General features: G+C 64.2%; 1 protein-coding gene across 1 annotated transcript in view; it reads right to left on the bottom strand.

Moving 5' to 3' along the window:
- The window catches only part of ADCY1 (adenylate cyclase 1), a 33041-nt gene extending 24525 nt beyond the window's left edge, over positions 1–8516 (bottom strand). The window contains exons 1-4 of the mRNA XM_059655985.1: positions 7773–8516; positions 3882–4031; positions 1650–1768; positions 196–307 (exon numbers count right to left, since the gene is read on the bottom strand). Of these exons, the coding sequence (XP_059511968.1) occupies positions 196–307; positions 1650–1768; positions 3882–4031; positions 7773–8417 (1026 nt within the window). The 5' untranslated portion in view covers positions 8418–8516. The remainder of the gene's footprint in view (positions 1–195; positions 308–1649; positions 1769–3881; positions 4032–7772) is intronic.
- Positions 8517–19535: the final 11019 nt, after the last annotated feature.

Consider the following 19535-nt stretch of genomic DNA (forward strand, 5'->3'; position numbering starts at 1 on the left):
CCTCTGCCCATCCGTCCGGGCCACAGCCCCTCTCGGACCCCAGACCGGTTCCTGCACTTCCCATGGCTGCGCTTCCCGTGGCAGCACTTCCCGTGGCCGCGCTTCCCGTGGCCGCGCTTCCCGTGGCCGCACTTCAGTGGCAGCACTTACCGTGGCCGCACTTACCGTGGCAGCACTTCCCGTGGCAGCACTTACCGTAGCCAGCTCGTCGAACTTGCCAAAGAGCTCGTTGAGCAGCTTGACCAGCTCCTGGGCCGTGCACTGCGACGCCAGCCCCGTGAAGCCCACGATGTCCGCGAAGAGGATGCTGCAAGACAGGGGCCGCCCGTCACCGCCCGCCTCAGACCAGGCTGCCGCACACAGCTGCCCTTCACAGTCGCCGTGAAGCACACCTTCCTGCTTCTTCCTCAACCCAGACTGGAAGCCACGGCTTCCTCCTCCCATTTCACAGGAGAGAAGACTGAGGTCGGAAGGACCACGGACTCTGGTGTCACAGAGGCAGGAGACACTGCAGCCGCTCAGAGGCCCCTGGCCCTGGTCCAGCCTCAGCCCCGCCGGGCCCTGCCGGGGACCTCCGCACACTCGCCTCACTTTCTGAGCCTCCATTTCCTCACAAAGTCGAGGTGCGATGCTGGCAGATCTCAGGGGTGTGATGATGAACCGAGTGCCCAGAGGGGAAGCTCCTCCTGCCTGGGCTCGAACCCTGGCCCACACCGTGGCCTCTCACTCCTGGTCTTCAGGGGACCCTCTCTAGGGGGACAACTATCCTCCTCCATCACCTCCTCCATCACCTCCACCTCCTCCATCCCCTTGTCCATCTCCTCCTCCATCACCTCCATCTCCTCCATCACCTCCACCTCCTCCATCTCCTCCTCCATCTCCTCCTCCATCCCCTCCACCTCCTCCATCACCTCCTCCATCTCCTCCTCCATCACTTCCATCTCCTCCTCCATCCCCTCCACCTCTTCCATCCCCTCCACTTCCTCCATCCCCTCCACCTCCTCCATCACCTCCTCTATCACCTCCTCCATCCCCTCCACCTCCTCCATCACCTCCTCCATCACCTCCTCCACCTCCTCCATCACCTCCTCCATCTCCTCCTCCATCACTTCCATCTCCTCCTCCATCACCTCCTCCATCAGCTCCTCCATCACCTCCACCACCTCCTCCATCACCTCCTCCATCACCTCCTCCATCTCCTCCTCCATCACTTCCATCTCCTCCTCCATCACCTCCTCCATCAGCTCCTCCATCACCTCCACCACCTCCTCCATCACCTCCTCCATCACCTCCTCCATCTCCTCCTCCATCACTTCCATCTCCTCCTCCATCACCTCCTCCATCAGCTCCTCCATCTCCTCCTCCATCACCTCCTCCATCAGCTCCTCCATCACCTCCACCACCTCCTCCACCACCTCCTCCATCTCCTCCTCCATCACCTCCTCCATCACCTCCTCCATCTCCTCCTCCATCACTTCCATCTCCTCCTCCACCACCTCCTCCATCTCCTCCTCCATCACTTCCATCTCCTCCATCCCCTCCACCTCCTCCATCTCCTCCTCCATCACCTCCACCTCCTCCATCATCTTCACCTCCTCCATCACCCCCACCTCAGCTCCCAGGCTCTCGGCCACGGGCCAGCGCACTACCTCACGTTGTCATGCCGCTGGATGTAAATCTTGTGGAAAATCCTCTCCGGGGGCTTCAGGAAGTCCTCCTTCATCTCCATGGCAACGTTCCGGGGCAGGAGGCTCATGAGCAGCCGCTCCTGGACCGGAGAGACGGTGGTGCTGCGTGGGCCCTCCCTGTGCATCCTCCAGGCACCTGCCCCGGAGAGGGCTCAGCCCTCCTCCCGAGCCAGCAGCACGTGGACCCGTCCTGCAGCCCCGGCCTGGCCCCGGAGCCTGGTGGGTGGTGCGCAGGCCTGGCCGGTCACTGCACAGGTACCTCAATCCCAGAATCCTGGGCAGGTACCACCGGAACACCCAGCCACTCGTGTCTCCCCACAGCCCCCTGTGCCCCCCCCCCCCGTGCACTCGGCTTCTCCAGGAAGCGGTCACGGGAAGGAACCCGCCCCCAGCCCTACTCCTCACGGAGCTGTCCTGGGAGGCTCTGCCCCGGGCAGACGGGGCCCTGTCCTCGCGAGGTGAGGGCTTTGGAGGCAGCAGGGCGTTTCCTCCTGGTCCCTCTTCTGGTTTCCCCTGGTCTCCACTCCCCCGACCCCCAGGGCAGGAGGCACATCGGGCTTCTCGGGGCTCCGCCCCCCTCCTGGGCCTCACCCTCCTCACCCAGCCATGCCCTCCCCGCCCAGGGTCCTCCCCGACCTCCTGCTGCTGGCCCTGACCTCCAGGCTCACGGTCTGGGGCTCCTCTCTCAGGTTTGGGGAGAAAACCAAGGATCAGAGTTTAGATCCCACGTGGAGTTGGGGAGGCGGGGGGGGGGGGTAGAGAACCCCATCTCACTGCCCCTCCAGCAGCCCCTCAATGAAACAACTCACCAACCTCCAGCAAAACCAATGAAAGATATCACTCCTGACCCAAGGGACTGGGACCCGCTCTCCACACACAAGTCTGACAGTTGGGGAGAAACACCCGGGTCCCCGAAAAGCAGAAATTACAACTTCCCGGGATGTAGTCAGTGCTGTGACCGACAGACTCGAATAGCTCTGTGTCCATGAAAGAGGTTGGTTTCTCCATTTAAAAACTCACATGCTGAAACCGGTTTGGCTCAGTGGATAGAGCGTCGGCCTGCGGACTGAAAGGTCCCGGGTTCGATTCCGGTCAAGGGCATGTAACTGGGTTGCGGGCACATCCCCAGTGGGGGATGTTCAAGAGGCAGCTGATCGATGTTTCTCTCTCATCGATGTTTCTGACTCTCTATCTCTCTCCCTTCCTCTCTGTAAAAAAAATCAATAAAAAAAAAAATATATATATATATATATATATTTTTTTTTTTTTTTAAACTCACAGGAAGAAGCCCCCAGAGCCAGTGGTTTCACTGGCCGGTGACCAAGCACCTGACAAAGGACGAGCACTAACCCTCCGACCTGCCACGGAGGCTGAGGGAGCCACCCAGGCCCTCACACCGGCACCAGGCAAGACAGGACGAGGAAAGCGCGGCCCAGGGGCCCTCAAGAACACGATGGGACACCTCTGCCCGTTCCCAGCATTTCAGCCAACACCTCAGAGCCTGGCTCGGGGCGTCCGCCAGGGACACAATGCAGTTCAACCCTGAGACATCACCCGATGCCATACGGGCAACGACAAAAATCACAGGCAACGATCTAGGGGGAAATGGCAAAATTCAACACCCACTCGTGATGAAAAGTCTCGGGGAATCGGGAGGCGGGGGGGACCCTCCTCGTCCGGGTGAGGAGCGTCCCGAGAGAGCCCCCGCCCCCCCAGCAGTGCACTCGGGCCGGCGCCGAGCCCACCACACCCCGTCCACACGGCCCTGGAGGCCCGGCCAGTGCAGGAGAGAAAAGAGCCCATCCGGGCCCGCCCGGCATCTCCTGCTGCCGGCACCGTGGGCACCCCTACCCACAGCGATCACCCCAGAGCTGGCCCCGCACCCGCCCATCTCCCAGAACTGGGGTACACTTCCCTGGGTCAGGGCTGCAGGAGGCTCCACAGGGGCTCCTGAGCTGAACTGCTCTGTTCATGAGTTGAAACATGAAAGCAGAGACCGTGACACCCATGTGGCCGGGGCCACCCCGACACGGGGCGGGGCTGGACGGATGAGCTGCTCGGCCACCTCCGGGCTGCTCTGGGCCTGCTGGGCGACCCGGAGCCTAACCTGAGCCTGCGGGTGCCCAGGAGCCCAGGACAGGGCTCCCTGTGCTGACCCACCGGAGAGAGCACCGCACAGGGACCGCCACCCACCTGCTTCTCGTTCTCGTCCTCCAGCCGCAGCCGGTCCTCGATGCAGGTGCGCGCCTGCAGGAAGGCCCTGCGCTGGGCGCGCTCCGCCAGGACCCTCACGCACACCCCGTACATGTTCACGCCCAGGAAGAGCAGGGCGTTGGCTGCGAGCTGGAGGGGAGAGGACAGAGCGTGGGCAGGGGCCCCACTTGGGGGGCGCTCCCCAACCCCCTCCACAGGCAGCTCGGGAGGGGGCCACAGCCCCCACGGGTCCTGGGAGCCGTTCTGAACCCTGTCCCGTCCCTGCAGACACGGACGGCTCCTGTGTCCGATAAACTCGGGCTTTTCCAGAAGGTTCCAGGGCCACTGCTCCTGGTCTGACCAGAAGGGCTGCCTCGCTCGCGATTACAGGACAAAACCAGCACCAGCACCATGACCCGCAGGCCACAGGCCACGGTCACAGGCTCCTGGGAGGGCAGGACACCTGACGGGGTGACTGCAGGACAGCAGAGGGGAGGCAGGTCCACCTGGGCAGGGATGCAGGTGGGTGGGAGCGGCCGTGGCAGCCTGCAGCCTCAGGTGACTGGGGCAGCCTCAGGCACATGACCCCCAGGGCATGGACAGACAGACCTGCTGCATTCGCAGTGACTCCCGCCTGCGTTCGCGACAAACCCTGGGACGCGAATCTATAAGCCCCAGCACTCAGATGGCATCCCCAAGGACAAGAGTGTGTGTGAACCATATGGACAGAGCCCCTTGAAAATGGAGCCGCAGCCCAACCGGGTGGCTCAGGGGCTGAGCATCGACCCGTGAACCAGGAGGTCACGGTTCGATTCCCGGTTCAGGTTTCGGGCTCGATCCCCAGGAGGGGGCGTGCAGGAGGCGGCCGATCCATGATTCTCTCTCAGCATTGGCATTCCTCTCTCTCTCTCTCCCTCTCCCTCCCTCTCTGATGTCAATAAAAATGTTTTTTTAAATAAACAAACAAACAAAACAACAAAATTAAATGGAGCCAGAGCTGCAGTCTTATTCCTCCACGTGGATGTCCTAACAGGCTGTGAGCAAGGATAACGGGGGTGGGATGCCTACAGACTGAAAACTAGAAACACGGTTTAGACCAGCGGCTCTCAACCTTCCTGACGCCGCGACCCTGTAATACGGCTCCTCATGTGGTGGTGACCCCCAATTTCACTGTTACACATTGAACATCATTAAAGCATAGTGATTCATCACAAAGACAATATGTAATTATAGATGTGTTTTCCGATGGGCTTAGGCGACCCCTGTGAAAGGGTCGTTCGACCCCCAAAGGGGTCGCGACCCACAGGTTGAGAACCGCTGGTTTAGACTCAGCGTCACGGCTAGGGGATCCGCACCCGCAGCCACGCCTTCCTCCTGTGGATGCGAAGGTTCCCCTTCCCTTTCCCATAAACGCCCGGCGCCCGGCCATCGGACCTGGGCTTCCCGAGTCCCTGTTCGTCCCTGAGGGACGGCTGCCGCCTCTCCCTCTGAAAGGCCTGTTATCTCGGGGGTTAGGTCATCGACCAGCTGGACGGAGCCAAGTCAGTCTCACACGCACCTGCCCGCTGGGTGCACACACGGCACCTCAGGCAGACGCGAGGGGACACTCCCCCTGGAGACCACGCCGCCAGCGGAGAGCGGAACAGCTCCCCGGCCCTGGGCACACGGGAGTGGACAGTCCTCCAAGGACAGGGCCCACCCTGGCCCTGAACAGCCCCGGTGGCCTGACGGTCTCCAGGCGGCCCTGTCCTCCTCACTGTGGCCTTGGACAGCCTAGCCCCTCCTCCCGGGTGCCGTCTCGGAGCTGGGAGCCGGTGCGGGTGAGCTTCTCTGGTGCCTGGATCTGGTGCCGCCCGCCAGGTGGGGCGGCTGTGCCTGGGCCTGGGCCGGGTCCGAGTGACCAGGCGGGTCGGTCCTGTGACAGACCATGTGCTGCATTGGGGCAGGTGCTCATGCCGGTCTGTTTGCAAAGGCCCTAGTGGCAGCCGGGCGGCCAGCAAGTATAAAACAGTGCGTTTCTGCAGTCAATATTTAAACGGCACTGAGCTGTTACCGTGCCCACAGGCAGAGGGGCGCACTCCCTGCAGGCAGCCTTCCCCTGAGACACCATCACCCTGGCTCCCAGCCGCATGCAATGTCTGGAACATGCAGAACGTGGGACACACGGGACACCCATCCCCCTGGGAGAAGCAGCACCGCACCCCCTCCCACGAGGCCAGCACCATCAGCTCCCAGTCTCCGAGGGCCCCTGCAATGGAGCGCTCGGCGGTCATCTCCTCAGGACGGGCACCATCAGGTGGGGGGCCAGGGGCCCAGGTCACCCAACCCAGGGGTTCAGGAGCCAAGGTCTGTACACAGGCCAGGCAGACACGGCTTTTCCAGAGAGCAAGGCCTCAGCTGGCCAGGAGCATGGGCGGGGAAAGCAGGCGCCCGCGGAGGTCAGGGAGGACAGAGGGGCTGAGGGGCAGACGGGGGTGCGGCCAGAGGGCTAGGGGAGGCAGGTCATGGGGGGATGACTAGAACAGGGGACAGGGCACCCGGGACCCTACCCAGTCACACTCCATACCCACCTCCCCTCTACTCCGGCCGTGATGATTCCCCAGGTAAACTGAGGCCCAACCGGGCCCAGCACCTGGCTGCCCAGTCACGGAGCTGCTCACCTGGAGAAGGAGCCCAGGACCTGCCCCGGGGGTCAGCCCCCAGGGGCAAGTCCTCTAAAACCAGTGCCCACTTGAACCTGAACACCCAGGTGCCCTGAGCATCCCCCTGCGGCCTGGTCATCCCTATGGGGCCCCGGCCGTCTTCACTGTGACCTTGGACCCAAGGAATGTCTCCGAGCTGACGCTCCACCTGGGAACCAGGTGCAGGTTGGAACCAGGAGGGTCTCCCCGGCCCTGGTGCCTGCACTCACACACCATGGCTCCCAGCACCTCGCCAACCTGCCCACAGGCAGACACAGCCTACACACCTGTCTCCCAGCCTCCTCCTCGGCTCGCGGGCTCTCTCTCTCTCACCCTCAGGGGTCCAACACCCCCTACCCACCCGGTAGCAGCCCTGGCCCTTCCCCTGCTCTCTGTCTCACCCCCACTTCTGCTCCTCTCCCCCCACCCCCTCCAGGTCGCCATCCTCCCGCCCTCCCAGCCCCGCCCCCTTTCTGGGCACAGAACTCAGGTCCAGAATCGTGTCCCTCCACTGGGTCCTAGGGTCCTGTGACCACGTGTGCCCAGGGCATGGGGTCTGGGGGCGCCTCTCTGTCACCCCCCCCCCAGCTGACTGGCTCCCATCCCCCACCGGTTGTCTGGTCCGACCACCTGTCCCTCCTCACCCCCTCCCCTCCCCCACCCCTCCGGTTTCCACACCCTCGAGCCAAAGGCAGCCAGTGCGCGACCTCGGCAACCCCAGCCCTTCAGGACCCGAGAGGGTACCCCCCCCACCCCCCACCCCCGGCCTCAGGGCTGGAAGGGGACTCTGCGACCCGGGGTGCACACAAGCGCGGAGCCCGGGGCCGCGCGCACAGCCCAGGAGGAACCCTGCCGCCCAGACCCCTCTCCGCACCCACTCGCGTCCCTCCCGCGGGGATGCGCGCCTCGAGGGCGTCGGACCCGGCTCCAGCCCCGCGGGGCCGCCCACCGCCGCCTGACCTTGGGGCGGTCCCGGCTATCCGCGCGGCTTCCCGTCTCCAGCTCCACACCCGGCGGCGCGCTGGACTCGGAAAGGAGCTCAGCCCCAGGGTGCCGGCCCCCCTGGTCCCCGACTCCCTAGTGACCTTGAACGCGCCCCCCGCCGGGGCCTCCGTGTCCCCACCGGCCCACGGGAGAGACGCGCGCCCGGCTCCCAGCGCCCGGCCCTCCCGAGCGGGCGGGTCCCGGCCCCGAGGGGCGCGGCGCTTACCGTCCTCCAGAGGCGCGGGCGCCGCGCGGGCACCAAGGTGGCCGTGACCAGCAGGTGCGAGGCGGCCACCGCGAGCCCGAAGCCGACGGCCAGCGGGCCGCCCACGGGCAGCAGCGCGTAGGCCACGAAGGTGACCAGGAGCAGCGGCCACACGCCCTGGTCCGCGGCCGCCCCGGCGGGGACCCCGGCGACGCCGGGCGCGAAGGGGCAGCCGAGCAGCGCGAAGGTGAGGCTGAGGAGCAGCGCCAGGCGCCCGACCTGCTGCAGCCGCGGCGCCGGCAGCGCGCGCACGTTGGTGGCCACGAGCAGCGCCAGGAAGAGCACGAAGTGCACGGGGTGCGAGCCCCCGGCCAGGCCCCGCGCCGCGCCCCGCGCGCCCAGCAGCTCGCCCAGCGCCAGCGCGCCCGCCAGCAGGCTCAGCACCGCCAGCGCCTTGAGCGCGGCCGCCTGCTCCAGCCGCAGCGCGTAGCCGCGGAACAGCGCCTCCAGCTCGGGGCACGCGAACTCCTCGCCGCACGCCCGCAGCCCGCGCCGGCCGCGGGGTCCGGCCGTCTGATCGGCGCCCCCCGGCTCGCCCGCGCCTCCGCCGCCGCCGCCGCCGCCGCCTCCGCCTGGGCCGCCTGGGCCGCGCGGCGCCCCCGCCATCTCAGCGCCATGCAGCGGGCGCGCCCCTCGCCGGCCGGGGCACCGGGCGGGCGGACGGGCGGGCGGCGAGGCGCCGGCGGGCGGGCCGAGGTGGGGCGCCGGCTGCCCGCGCGCGCGCGCCCCGAGCGCGTCCCCTCCCGCCGCCGCGCCTGCGCACTGGCGCCCCACGCCCCCGCCGGGTCCTCCCGCCGCCGCGGTGCCGACGCGACAGCCCGTCCCGAGCCGCCGGCCGGGCGCGCACGGCCCCCGCGCGTCCCCTCCTCGCCCCCCGCGCCCTCGCCGCCGGGCGGGTCGCGTGACCTTCGGCCCCGGCTTTGCGGCGCGGAGCCTCCGTTTCCCCGCTCGCGCGGTGGGTGCCCTGCAGCGTCCCTTGGGCGTTAAACGTGCTGGAACCCCGCGCCGTTCCCACGGGTGGATCCGCCGGGCGCGTTTCCCGTATGACGAGGTGCTGCCCGCGCCCGCGCCCAGGGTCCTGCGAGCCCCAGAAGCGACGCCCAGGACCCGGCGGGAGGAGGGTGGCGGCGGGCGATGGGGGGGTTTGGGGGGGCGGGATGGGGGACGGGGGGAGGGGTGCTGAGGTCTCCAGGAGCGCGGCCGGCCGGGTCGGGTGTGAGCCAGGGGAGGGCCCTGGAGCCAGGGGTTCGGAAGCCGGTGTGAGGCTGGAGGTGGGGGGGGGGGGGGACAGGACAGTGAGGGGCGCTGCAGTTCGCCCCGAGGGGGAGCTGGAACCCCAGTGGAGGGGAGACCAATGCGGGGCGCCCGGTGGCCGCGCTCACACTCAGCCCTGGAGGGCAGGGCTCAGGCCGAGCTGCTGGTTCTCCTGCCGCCCTTGGTGGGTGCCTCTGCCCCGCGAGCAAGAGGACCCCAGGGTAGGGGCTGCCCCGGGAGGGCGCAGAGGCGGGTCTCGGCGCAGGCCCTGCCCTGGCGCCTCTGGTAGAGGGACCGGGAACGGGGCCCCTGGAACCAGAGACCAGGGGGCCGCCCACCGGGATCCTTCCCCGCCCCCTCCCGGGCCGCATTGGGGCGCCCAGGGACCCCCTGGGCTGTGGACCTGAGGGCGGGAATTTCAGGAGAGGCTCAAGGGTCCCGGCTCAGGATTAGGTGAGCGCAGGACGTTGCCCTGTTTGTAGAAGCTCCAAAGCGGTCACAGAGCCCTGGCCTGTGTGGCACAGTGGGTAGAGCGGCGGTCTGCGGACTGAAGGGTCCCGGGTTCGATTCCGGCCAAGGGCACGTACCTCGGTTGCGGGCTTAATCCCTGGTCCTGGTCGGGGCGCATGCGGAAGGCAACCAATCGATGTGTCTCTCTCACTGATGCTTCTCTCTGTCTCCCCCCCTCCCTTCCACTCTCTCTAAAGATCAGTGGGAAAATGTCCTCTAATGAGGATTACCAACAACAAAAATGGCCACGGTCAGCTCTGACCATCGTAGAGATGGCACCTCAGCCTCTACCCAGGCCAGGACTCCTATCCACTCCCTGTCCCAGCAGCTCCCAGCAGCAAGTGGGTGGGGTCCCCGGCCCCGCCCCCTTCCCACCCTGGGTCCCTAATCCTCCACCCACCACTCCCTCCGGTCAGGGCTCCATCCCCTCTTGGACCTGGTGTCCCTGGAGGGTAGGGTGGACCAGGGGCCCCACCCCGCTTTGTGGCAAAGCACCACCTTCCATCACATCCCCTTCCTGTCCCCTGATGGTAGCAAGGTCTGTGGGGTGTTAGGTACCATTCCCGCAGGTGCTCTGGCTCCACGGTGGGTGTGTTGTATGTCCTAACGCTGAGCGATGGCCACACTGGATCAGCCCGGCCGGCGGGGCTCAGGGGTTGAGCATCGACCTATGAACCAGGAGGTCAGGGTTCAATTCCCAGTCAGGGCACATGCCTGTTCGGTCCCCAGTAGGGGGTGTGCAGGAGGCAGCCAGTCATTGATTCTCTCATCAATGGTGTTTCTCTCCCTCTCCCTTCCTCTCTGAAATCAATACAAATAAAATAATAAAATAAATGCCGAAACCGGTTTGGCTCAGTGGATAGAGCGTCGGCCTGCGGACTGAAGGGTCCCAGGTTCGGTTCCGGTCAAGGGCATATACCTGGGTTGCGGGCACATCCCCAGTGGGGGATGTGCAGGAGGCGGCTGATCGATGTTTCTCTCTCATCGATGTTTCTGACTATCTCTCTCCCTTCCTCTCTGTAAAAATTCAATAAAATATATTTTTTAAAAAATGTGTTTAAAATAATAAACTAAAAGCTGTATCGGACGACATGCCCAGAAGGCCGCCATGAAGTGACTGGGGGAAAGGTCACAGATCCCTACACCCCCCCCCCCCAACCTTCACAGGCAGGTGGGCACCTGCTTTCCAAAGATCCTGTGATGGTTTCGCTGGGGCTTGTGCCCCGGGCCACGCACGCTGTCCTCACGCAGCACCGGCCTGTGGGGGCACGGTCACCATGTGTCGTCCTGTTTGCTCCCATGGCCTCGGACAGAGGTCGACCCCCTCCTTTTGTGGAGAGAGAAGCAGAGGCCTGAGCGGGGGGGTGGGGGGGTCATGCCATGTCACAGGCAGGATGACCAGAGCCCGGGATGAGGTCAGCCCTGACCCCGACCCCGTGGCTCACCTGGATGGCCATCTGTCCCCATCGAGGCGGGGGGAGCTGTCTGTCCCCATGGGGGGGGACCCGCCCTGTGACACGTTCCTCTCCCCGTTCGCCAGGCTGGACGGAGAAGCCCCCAAAGGGCGGTTGGCAGCCAGGACGACGGGGAGGTTACCCCAGAGGCGGGGCAGGCGCTCACCATCGGCCGAACGGTGTCCCCCAAATTCATACGCTGAGGCCCTCACCCCGGGACCTCAGGACGTGACCTTGCTTTTCCAAGGTGGTGGCCACGGCGGGTAAGATGGGGTCGCACTGGAGCAGGGGGTCCCCGTCCAGCGTGATGTGTCCTCACGAAGGGGCCTCGGGGGACAGGACACCCTGAAGGCGGTGGAGACCGGAGCGACGCTGCCACGGCCGGCACAGGCCCTCCCGGGCCGTCAGAGGGCGCGGCCCCGCCCACACCTGGTCTCGGACGTCAGCCTCCGCAGGGACAGAGGGTCTGTGGCATGAGCCCCGTGTCCTGGGCCCCCGGTGCCTGCTCCGTCCTGGACTTTGGTGTGACGGACGGTGAACCACCGACCCACAGCAAAGGGCCCCACAGGCCGCCTCCCCTCAGCGCTGAGCAGACCGCGGACCGTCACCGTCCCATCAGGTCCTGCGGGGCGGGAGGCGGCCTCCGGTCGCCTGCCAAGACCACGCGTGCACTTTGCTCTCGGCACCCCGAGTCCGTGAACAGCTCGGCCTGAGCCCCCGGCGGCCCTGGGACTCCCCATCATTGCCAACCTCGTGTGTGTCCTTGTGTCACAACTGAGGGCCTGGGCCTTCCGACAGCAAGTGAGCGTCCTGGATGGTGGGCAGGCCACGCAGGGGACACGGGTCGTGGCTGGGTGGAGACCTGAGTCTCGTGTCCCCGCCGGGGACTCTGGGCAGGTGACTCGGCCTCTCGGTGCCTCGTCTCCCCTGAGGACTGGCTCACAGGGTCTCGCGGGAGGAGGGTCAGGGCACACCCGGTGCACAGGGTGGCGGCACTGAAGCTGGCGGAGCTGCTGTGGCCGTCGGGCGCCTGGAGACCCCGCGGCCCGGACGCCACTCTGGGGGGCAGCTCCCCAGTCCCTCCTCATCAGCCGGGACCTGCCTCCGACGGGAGTTCCCACTCCAGGTCCCCGCACTGACTGGGTCTGTGGAGGCAGGAAAGGGGTGGATGATATTCAACAGGGAACCGCATTCGGTCAAGTTCGCTTTCTCAACGCGTTTCTCGGCCCTGGAATCACCCAGCCACAGGCTCCATCAGCCACAGGCTCCATCAGCCACAGGCTCCATCAGCCACAGGCTCCATCAGCCACAGGCTCCATCAGCCACAGGCTCCATCAGCCACTGGCTCCATCAGCCACAGGCTCCATCAGCCACAGGCTCCATCAGCCACTGGCTCCATCAGCCACTAGCGCGGAGGCCTGGGGAGGCTGCTGTGTCGTCTGGGGGGACAAGTGGCCGCAGGAGGCAGGGATGCCAGTCGTGGCTGAGGGTGCAGAGGGTCCCGGGAGGAGGCCATGTGGGTGCTGTCGGGTGGGGCGGGGGTTGGGGGGAGGGGGCGCTCTGCCACTGAGAGGCCGTGAGCAGGCAAAGCACAGACAGGCCTGGCCTGGGCAGCGGGGTCCCTGGGCTGGTGAGGCCAGGGCGGGGTTCTCTGTGAACCCCCAGGGATGTTCATAAAAGACACGCTTAGCACCCCCTTTCCCTGCGGACAAAGACAGCTCCCCGAGGCTGGCCACAGCCTCTTACTTATGGCGACACTGGGGCCCTAAGCTAACCGGCACCAAATGGATTTGTGCCGACCACCCGGGGGGCGGGGACGGGGGGGGGGCGCCCCCGCTCGCACCAGGTGAGCTGGAAACAAGGTCTGGCGCGCGGCACCGGGAGCCCCGCTGACAGCTGCCGGGAGCAGGAGCTGCAGCTGAGGATTGAGCTAAAAATAGAGCCCTGGCCGTGGTAGAGCGTTTGACCCAATTAGAGATTACCAGTTTCAGGAATTACTGGATAGAATCTCATTAAACTGGTTAAATATAGGCGCTGGGCGGCCGGCCTGCGGGCTCAGAAGGAAACCCAGCCCTGACCACAGGCTGCACACCTGCCCGGGGAGGGTGCGCGGGAGGCGCACCTGGGAGGGGCCCAGCCTGGGACACGGGCGGGTGCCGGCTGGGCAGGTGCGGGCGGGCAGGCGGGTGCGGGAAGGGTCCCGTGAGGCCTGTGGTCTGACAAGACCGGGCCCCGTCCAGTCCAGTCCAGAGCCGGGCTGCTCTGACGAAAACAGCTCGGGTCAGGTGGCCCATGGCCTGCAGAATGTGAGGCAGGGGCACCGCCCACCCCATCCCCTGGGTGGTCAGGCACCGCCTCCCTGGCAGCACCGCCTCCCACCCGCCTGCCTCCCTTCTCGCCCCGCATCCCATCTGTCCCCAACGCAGGGGATCTGCCCGAAATAGCTCCTCTGTGGCGTGTGCTCAGCCCACGGCAGCGGCTCCTGCCAGGACCCTCGTACCCCGCCCGCCCAGCACGCGCGCCCCAACCTGGAGGGGGTCCCGCCATTCCTGCTCTGCAAGCAGCCCCTCCTCCTGCCTCTGAGCCCCCCCTTTCCCAGCACAGCCCCAGGGAGTCCCCAGGAGGAGCCCTGTTTGGCCGCGCTGAGCCCTCACCTCGCCTTCAGCCAACCTGACCGCCTGCGAGCTGGCCCTACGCGCCCGCCGGGCCGGTGCACCAGCGTAGCTGCCATCTGTTTTACATCATGGCCTCAGGTCCGGCTTTGTTTGCACCAAGTATTCAGTGGAAAACCCTTGGAAAACCTCTGCTCAAGTCAGCCCTCAGGCCCTCGCAAACTCGCACGGTCCGGGATTTCAGGATTGCGGAGAAAGGAGGCCTTTCTCCCTAACACACCAGCTCCTCATGAAGCCAAGTGCCCGTCTGCCTCCTGGTGTCATGACCTCGCATCCTAATGGGCAGCAGACACAGGCCTGCGGGTGTGGACACGGCCCCTGAGCCGGTCCGATCGGAGGAGGCGGAAGGTGCTGGAGCCCAGGCTCAGGTGGAGGCGGCGCAGGGAGTGAGTGGGCCTTGCTCCGAGCCCAGCCCCGTGCCAGGTGCCCCCGGTCCAGACCCTCCCCAATCCCATGAGAGGTGTTTCTCTGCTCCCTCTCTTCCTCCCTCCCTCCTTCCCTTCCTTCCGGGTTCACTGAGCACCTGTCTGTGCCAGGGGCTGGGGCACAAAGGCCGAGCTCGCACCCCAAGACCTCACTGCCCAGGAGAGCGTCACCCAGAAAACGGCTGTGACCGGGGCTGGCGAGGACGCAGGGGGAGCCCCGAGGGGCTCAGGGGAGGTTCCCAGTGGAGTTACAGCCCAGCTGGGCCCTGAAGGACGAGGAAGAGCATTCACTGTGGAGGGAACTGCATGTGCGAAGGGGGAGGCAGGAAACAGCCCGCCTGGGCGGGAACTGTAGGGGGGCGTGGAGCCGGGCCCAGGAGACCTGCTGGGTGAGGTTGGGGTCCCAGAACCCACTACCTGGACCCTCTGCCTCCTGGACCTCCTTTGCTCTGTCTGCCTGCACCAAAGGCGGCTTTGAAGCTGGAGAGAGGGATGAGGGAGGGCCAGCTGGTGTGTGTTTGGGGATTGATTCTCAGGAATCTCCTCCTCCTCCTCTTCCTCCTCCTCTTCCTCCTCCTCTGACACCATGGCAACCAGGCAGCAGCTGGGGGAGCCGCCTGAGAGGTGGGCTGAATGGAGGGGGAGGTGGGCTGGGGGTAGGAACCTCTGCTCCCCTCTCTGAGCCTCAGTTTTGGCATCTGGAATATGGGGACGACCACCCAGTTGCTGGCTCCTGTCAACCAGGTGCTCCAGGAAGGGGAGGCCCAGGCTGGACTCATGAGGGGGAGGCCTGGGAGGGGAGGGTGGGGCTGGGAGGACCCTGAATCATCCTGCAGCCGGGGCTCGGCAAGGCGGCGGGAGGCCCTGAGCCTCCCACTGAAACAGGAATTTTAGGGGTAAGCTAGGACAGGTTTAGGACATTTTGGAAATTAAGGGGACCATGGAGGACGCACAGGGCTGCAGAGCAGCAGCAGGTGCATTGCCATAGAATGGGGCGCTGGGAACAGCGGAAGGTCTATATTTACAAAATAAAGGGAGGGAGCACCCTGGGAGCCCTGCAGTGAGGTCTGGGGGATCCCCTGCCGGGGCTCAGGGCTCCGCTGTTCCCAGAACCTGGTCAAAGCCCCAAAAGGAGGGGCAGGAGGGCTGTTTCCTGGGCTGCTGCTCTGATGACTGAGACCACCTAACCCACAGGAAGGGGGGGGGCTCTCCCCGTTCTGGGGCAGAACCTGAAACCAGGGTGCCAGCCCTCCCCCCCCACACCCAGGCCACGTGCGCACCTCCCCGCCCCCACCCCCACCTCGGCCACGTGGCCATTTCCAGCCATCACGTGGCCCCACCCCGTTTGGTGCACACTTCCTGTTGATCACGTGGCCCCACCCCCTTGTCATGTGGCCACCTCCCCTCCTCAGGTGACCACGCCCCCTGCTGGCACAGCCACACATGGGACCAAAATGGAAGCGGGCCAGTTAGCAGCAAAGCGCAGTGAAATCAGGGGGCTGAGAGGGGCCGGTCAGGAGCAGGCAGGAGGCCCCTGGCCGCAGAGCGGGTGGACGGAGGCGGGGGTGGACGGAGGGCCGGGGAGGCACCGGCCTCGGGGCTGTGCAGGCTGCGTCTCTGAGCTGGGGCGGGAGGTGTGGAGAGGAAGACGGAGGGACCCCGGCCAAGCATGCAGCCATCTGGAGCGCAGCTATTCTGGGCCCTGGCTGCAGGCAGAGTGGGGTGTCCCCCGAGCCAGAGACGGGAGGCTGCGGGCACGGGGGGGGGGGGGGCAACCAGCTTCATTCGCCTCCACGGGTGTCCTGGTGCCACCCCAAGCCGGCAGCCCGAGCCCCCACGGAGGAGAGCGGCGGCCACCCTGCACGTGGGGGGAGGGGGGGCCAATCCAGAGGCGCTTCTCTCTTTAGACAGAGTCCGCCATGCGGCTGGGGTCTGCGACCTGCAGGCCTCACCTCTCGTGCCCTCACCGGGCACGTCCACCCCGTTCTGGGCCCCCAGGTGCGCCTACTGCACGCTGTCCCCCACCTGCGCTGCCCACCCCGAGGGTTCAATTCCCGTCAAGGGCACATGCCCGGGTTGTGAGCTCGATCCCCAGTGGAAGGCGTGCAGGAGGCAGCTGATCAATGATTCTCTCCCATCAGTGACGTGTCTCTCTCCCTCCCCCTTCCTCTCTGAAATCAGTAAAAGCAGTTTCTTAAAGGAAGCGGGTTCTCTGTCATCGTCCTGTCCTCGATGTGCGCTGGCTTCGCTCAAACACAGCCCAGGAGGAGCTTTGCTCTGAGGCGAGTGGCCACTCCCGCCAGCCGCCTCCTGGAGGTCAGGCGCGTCCAGTCCCCGCGTCCAGTCCCCGCGCCCAGACCAGGCGGGGGCCCCCTCGGCGCCCGAGCCAGCAGATGGCTTCCCACACCGTGTTGTGTTTATTAACGGTTAGCCCAGACTTAATTGACAATACTACACGCTGGTTCTTTAAACATTCTGTTTCATTCTTTTGCAAACAGGAGCTATTCCAAACCTTCGGAGTGTGAAATTAAATGTGATGGTTAATTAATTGCAAGAACGTGGCAGCTTCATTCTGCTGAGAGATTGTGGCGAAAGTCACTCAAAACCACAGGACAAACAAACGTATCAACGTGTAGCAACCGGCAAGCCCAGCTGCTGGCAGCAATGTCACCGGGAATTAGCCGGCGGCCTTCCTGCGGCCGCGCCTGCCTGGACCGTCATCGCTGTCAGCAGACGCCAGGTGCCCTGTTCAGAGAGCTGTCCTCTGCCTGAAGTTGGGTACCGGCTTCAATATCTCCTCCAACTTCATTATAAACCTCCGGTTCCAAATTATAACATGAAATACTCTGCAACGGGGACATTCCAAATGGTCGACTTCCAGAGGTAATCGCCACCGCCCAGCCAGGGTGGCTCGGGTTGAGCTTTGACCTATGAACCAAGGGGTCCCGCGTTCGATTCCCGGTCAGGGCACATGCCAGGGTTGCCGGCTGGACCCCCAGCAGGGGGCGTGCAGGAGGCAGCCCATCTGTGTCACCATTGACGTTTCTCCCTCCCTCTCCCTTCCTCTCTGAAATCAATTTATTTAAAAAAGATAATTGCCACCATCTGTTTGGCCTCCACTAGCACCCAAAACGTTACCAATGATGATAATGAGATGATTTTTTTTCACCTATTGAGTTGGCCACGACTACAAGTGTGGCTAATCCCACGCTCACGCTCACGCAGCGGGTGAGGAGGCCTCTGACACACTCTCCAAGGGAAGAACGGATACAATATTTATGAGAGCAACTTGGTATCAAAACCGTGCGAGCTGCATCAAAGCCTCTGAGCTGGCCTCCTGGGACACAGGCGGCTTTTCATCGCAGGGCTACTCATGACAGATAAAAATGCACTTACAAAACAGGAGCATAAAACACCCCAGCAGCCGCACCGGTGTGGCTCAGCGGATAGAGCGTCGGCCTGCGGACTCAAGGGTCCCAGGTTCGATTCCGGTCAAGGGCATGTACCTGGGTTGCGGGCACATCCCCAGTAGGGGGTGTGCAGGAGGCAGCTGATCGATGTTTCTCTCTCATCGATGTTTCTAACTCTCTGTCCCTCTTCCTTCTTCTCTGCAAAAAATCAATAAAAAATATTTTAAAAAAGAAAACAAAAAACACCCCAGCAATCAGGGAACCGCTCGTCCTCTGGGGTGTGCAAAAAGCCTTTTGCTTTATTTTCAGGGCTGAGTGGGGTGGGACCCCCCTGCCCAGGCCAAGGCCTCGCCATCTTATTTCCTCTGGCAGAACTTTGGTTCAAATTCAGGTCTTTTCGTCTATGTCCCCTCCGCGTACTTTGCGCTGGAGTGAACTTTAAAGACACATGTTCAAGCAAGTGCCCAGCAGGTCACTCCCGTTAGGGAATCCCAGGGCCGCGCCGCAGGCCTGACACCGAGACACCCTTTCCGCAGCACAGCAGCGTCCACGAGGGCCGGCCGGCGCTGCCACCAAATGCAAAACCCCCAAAACTGTCTCCCTTCACGGAAAGCTGGGAGCCTAGAAAAGCTGTGACTTGCAACACGTGTTCGTCCTGTGAATCTGCTGTTGCACCAGGTGCAGAAACTAAAACCTCGAGTGGGTCCCACACGGATCCGCGTTGTCACCGAGGCTCGGGCTCCTGGCTCCCGGAAGGGACTAGAATTCCTTGTTCATCTCCCCACCCACCACCCCCAAACGCTCCATGTTCGCGGTACCAGTGGCGGCAACTCCATGGATGGGCGCGAGGCCCACGGAGCTGAGTCCACCTGATGGGGCCACTAACGTGCGTGGAGTGCCAGCGAGCACCTGGGCACAGTCCCTCCGGCAGACACGCCCTGAGAGCCCAGCGGGGCCTCTGCCCTGTCCTCCCGCAGCCGCAGCTGGGACCAGCTTCTGGGGTTTCCTGGCCCCGTGGGTGGAGAGCCAGCTGAACGCTGCCCTGCGGACTGAAGGCTGGGAGCAGGGGCCGGGGGTCAGGTGAAGGCTGAGAGGAGGTGGACTCTGGGACTGAGGCTGCCACCTCCGGGGCCCTGCTCTCGGCCAGGCCCACCCACACATCCTCTCACCACCCAGTCACCCTACGACATGTTCTCCGCGACCCTCAGGCCAGCCGCCCTGAGACCATCGCTCCAGAAGTTGAATCTCAGGTTAAAGCGGCTCCAGGAACCCCAGCGGCCAGGACCCCATCAAGTCAGGGCACACCTACTGCCCCAACTGCGGATCAAGGAGACCCCTTCAAAGTGGCTGGAGGACGGAGACTCCTGGGCAGGAGGGCACGGTGAGAGGAGCCCCACGCGGTGTGAAGCCGCGAAGACACGTTGGGAACGTCCACAGAAAAATACCTGTCACCCTGGAGGTTACGCATATAATTGATCTCAGAGGAAGGGAGAGGGAGAGAGAGACATCAATGATGAGAGAGAATCATGGATCGGCTGCCGCCTGCACGCCCCACACGGGGGATTGAACTGCTCGGTCCTGAGGTGCAGCCCCCCCCACCCCCCGCACGCCCCTGGCTCAGTTCTCTGGGTCAGATCCCCGAGTCAGTGACCCAGGGCCTCCCCTCCGGACTCCTACCATGGTGTCTGTTTGGCAATTTTTCTTACTTAGAAATGGTTTTAAAAGAACATTTTCTTGCCGAAACTGGTTTGGCTCAGTGGATAGAGCATTGGCCTGCAGACTGAAAGGTCCCAGGTTCGATTCCGGTCAAGGGCATGTACCTGGGTTGCAGGCACATCCCCAATAGGGAGTGTGCAGGAGGTGGCTGATGGATGTCTCTCCCTCATCGATGTTTCTAACTATCTCTCTCCCTTCCTCTCTGTAAAAAATCAATAAAATATATTTTAATAAAATAAAAAAATCATCATTTTTAAAAAAAGAACATTTTCTTGACACCACA

This window comes from Myotis daubentonii, chromosome 10 (genome assembly GCF_963259705.1).
Source record: "Myotis daubentonii chromosome 10, mMyoDau2.1, whole genome shotgun sequence".
Classification (NCBI taxonomy): Eukaryota; Metazoa; Chordata; class Mammalia; order Chiroptera; family Vespertilionidae; genus Myotis; species Myotis daubentonii.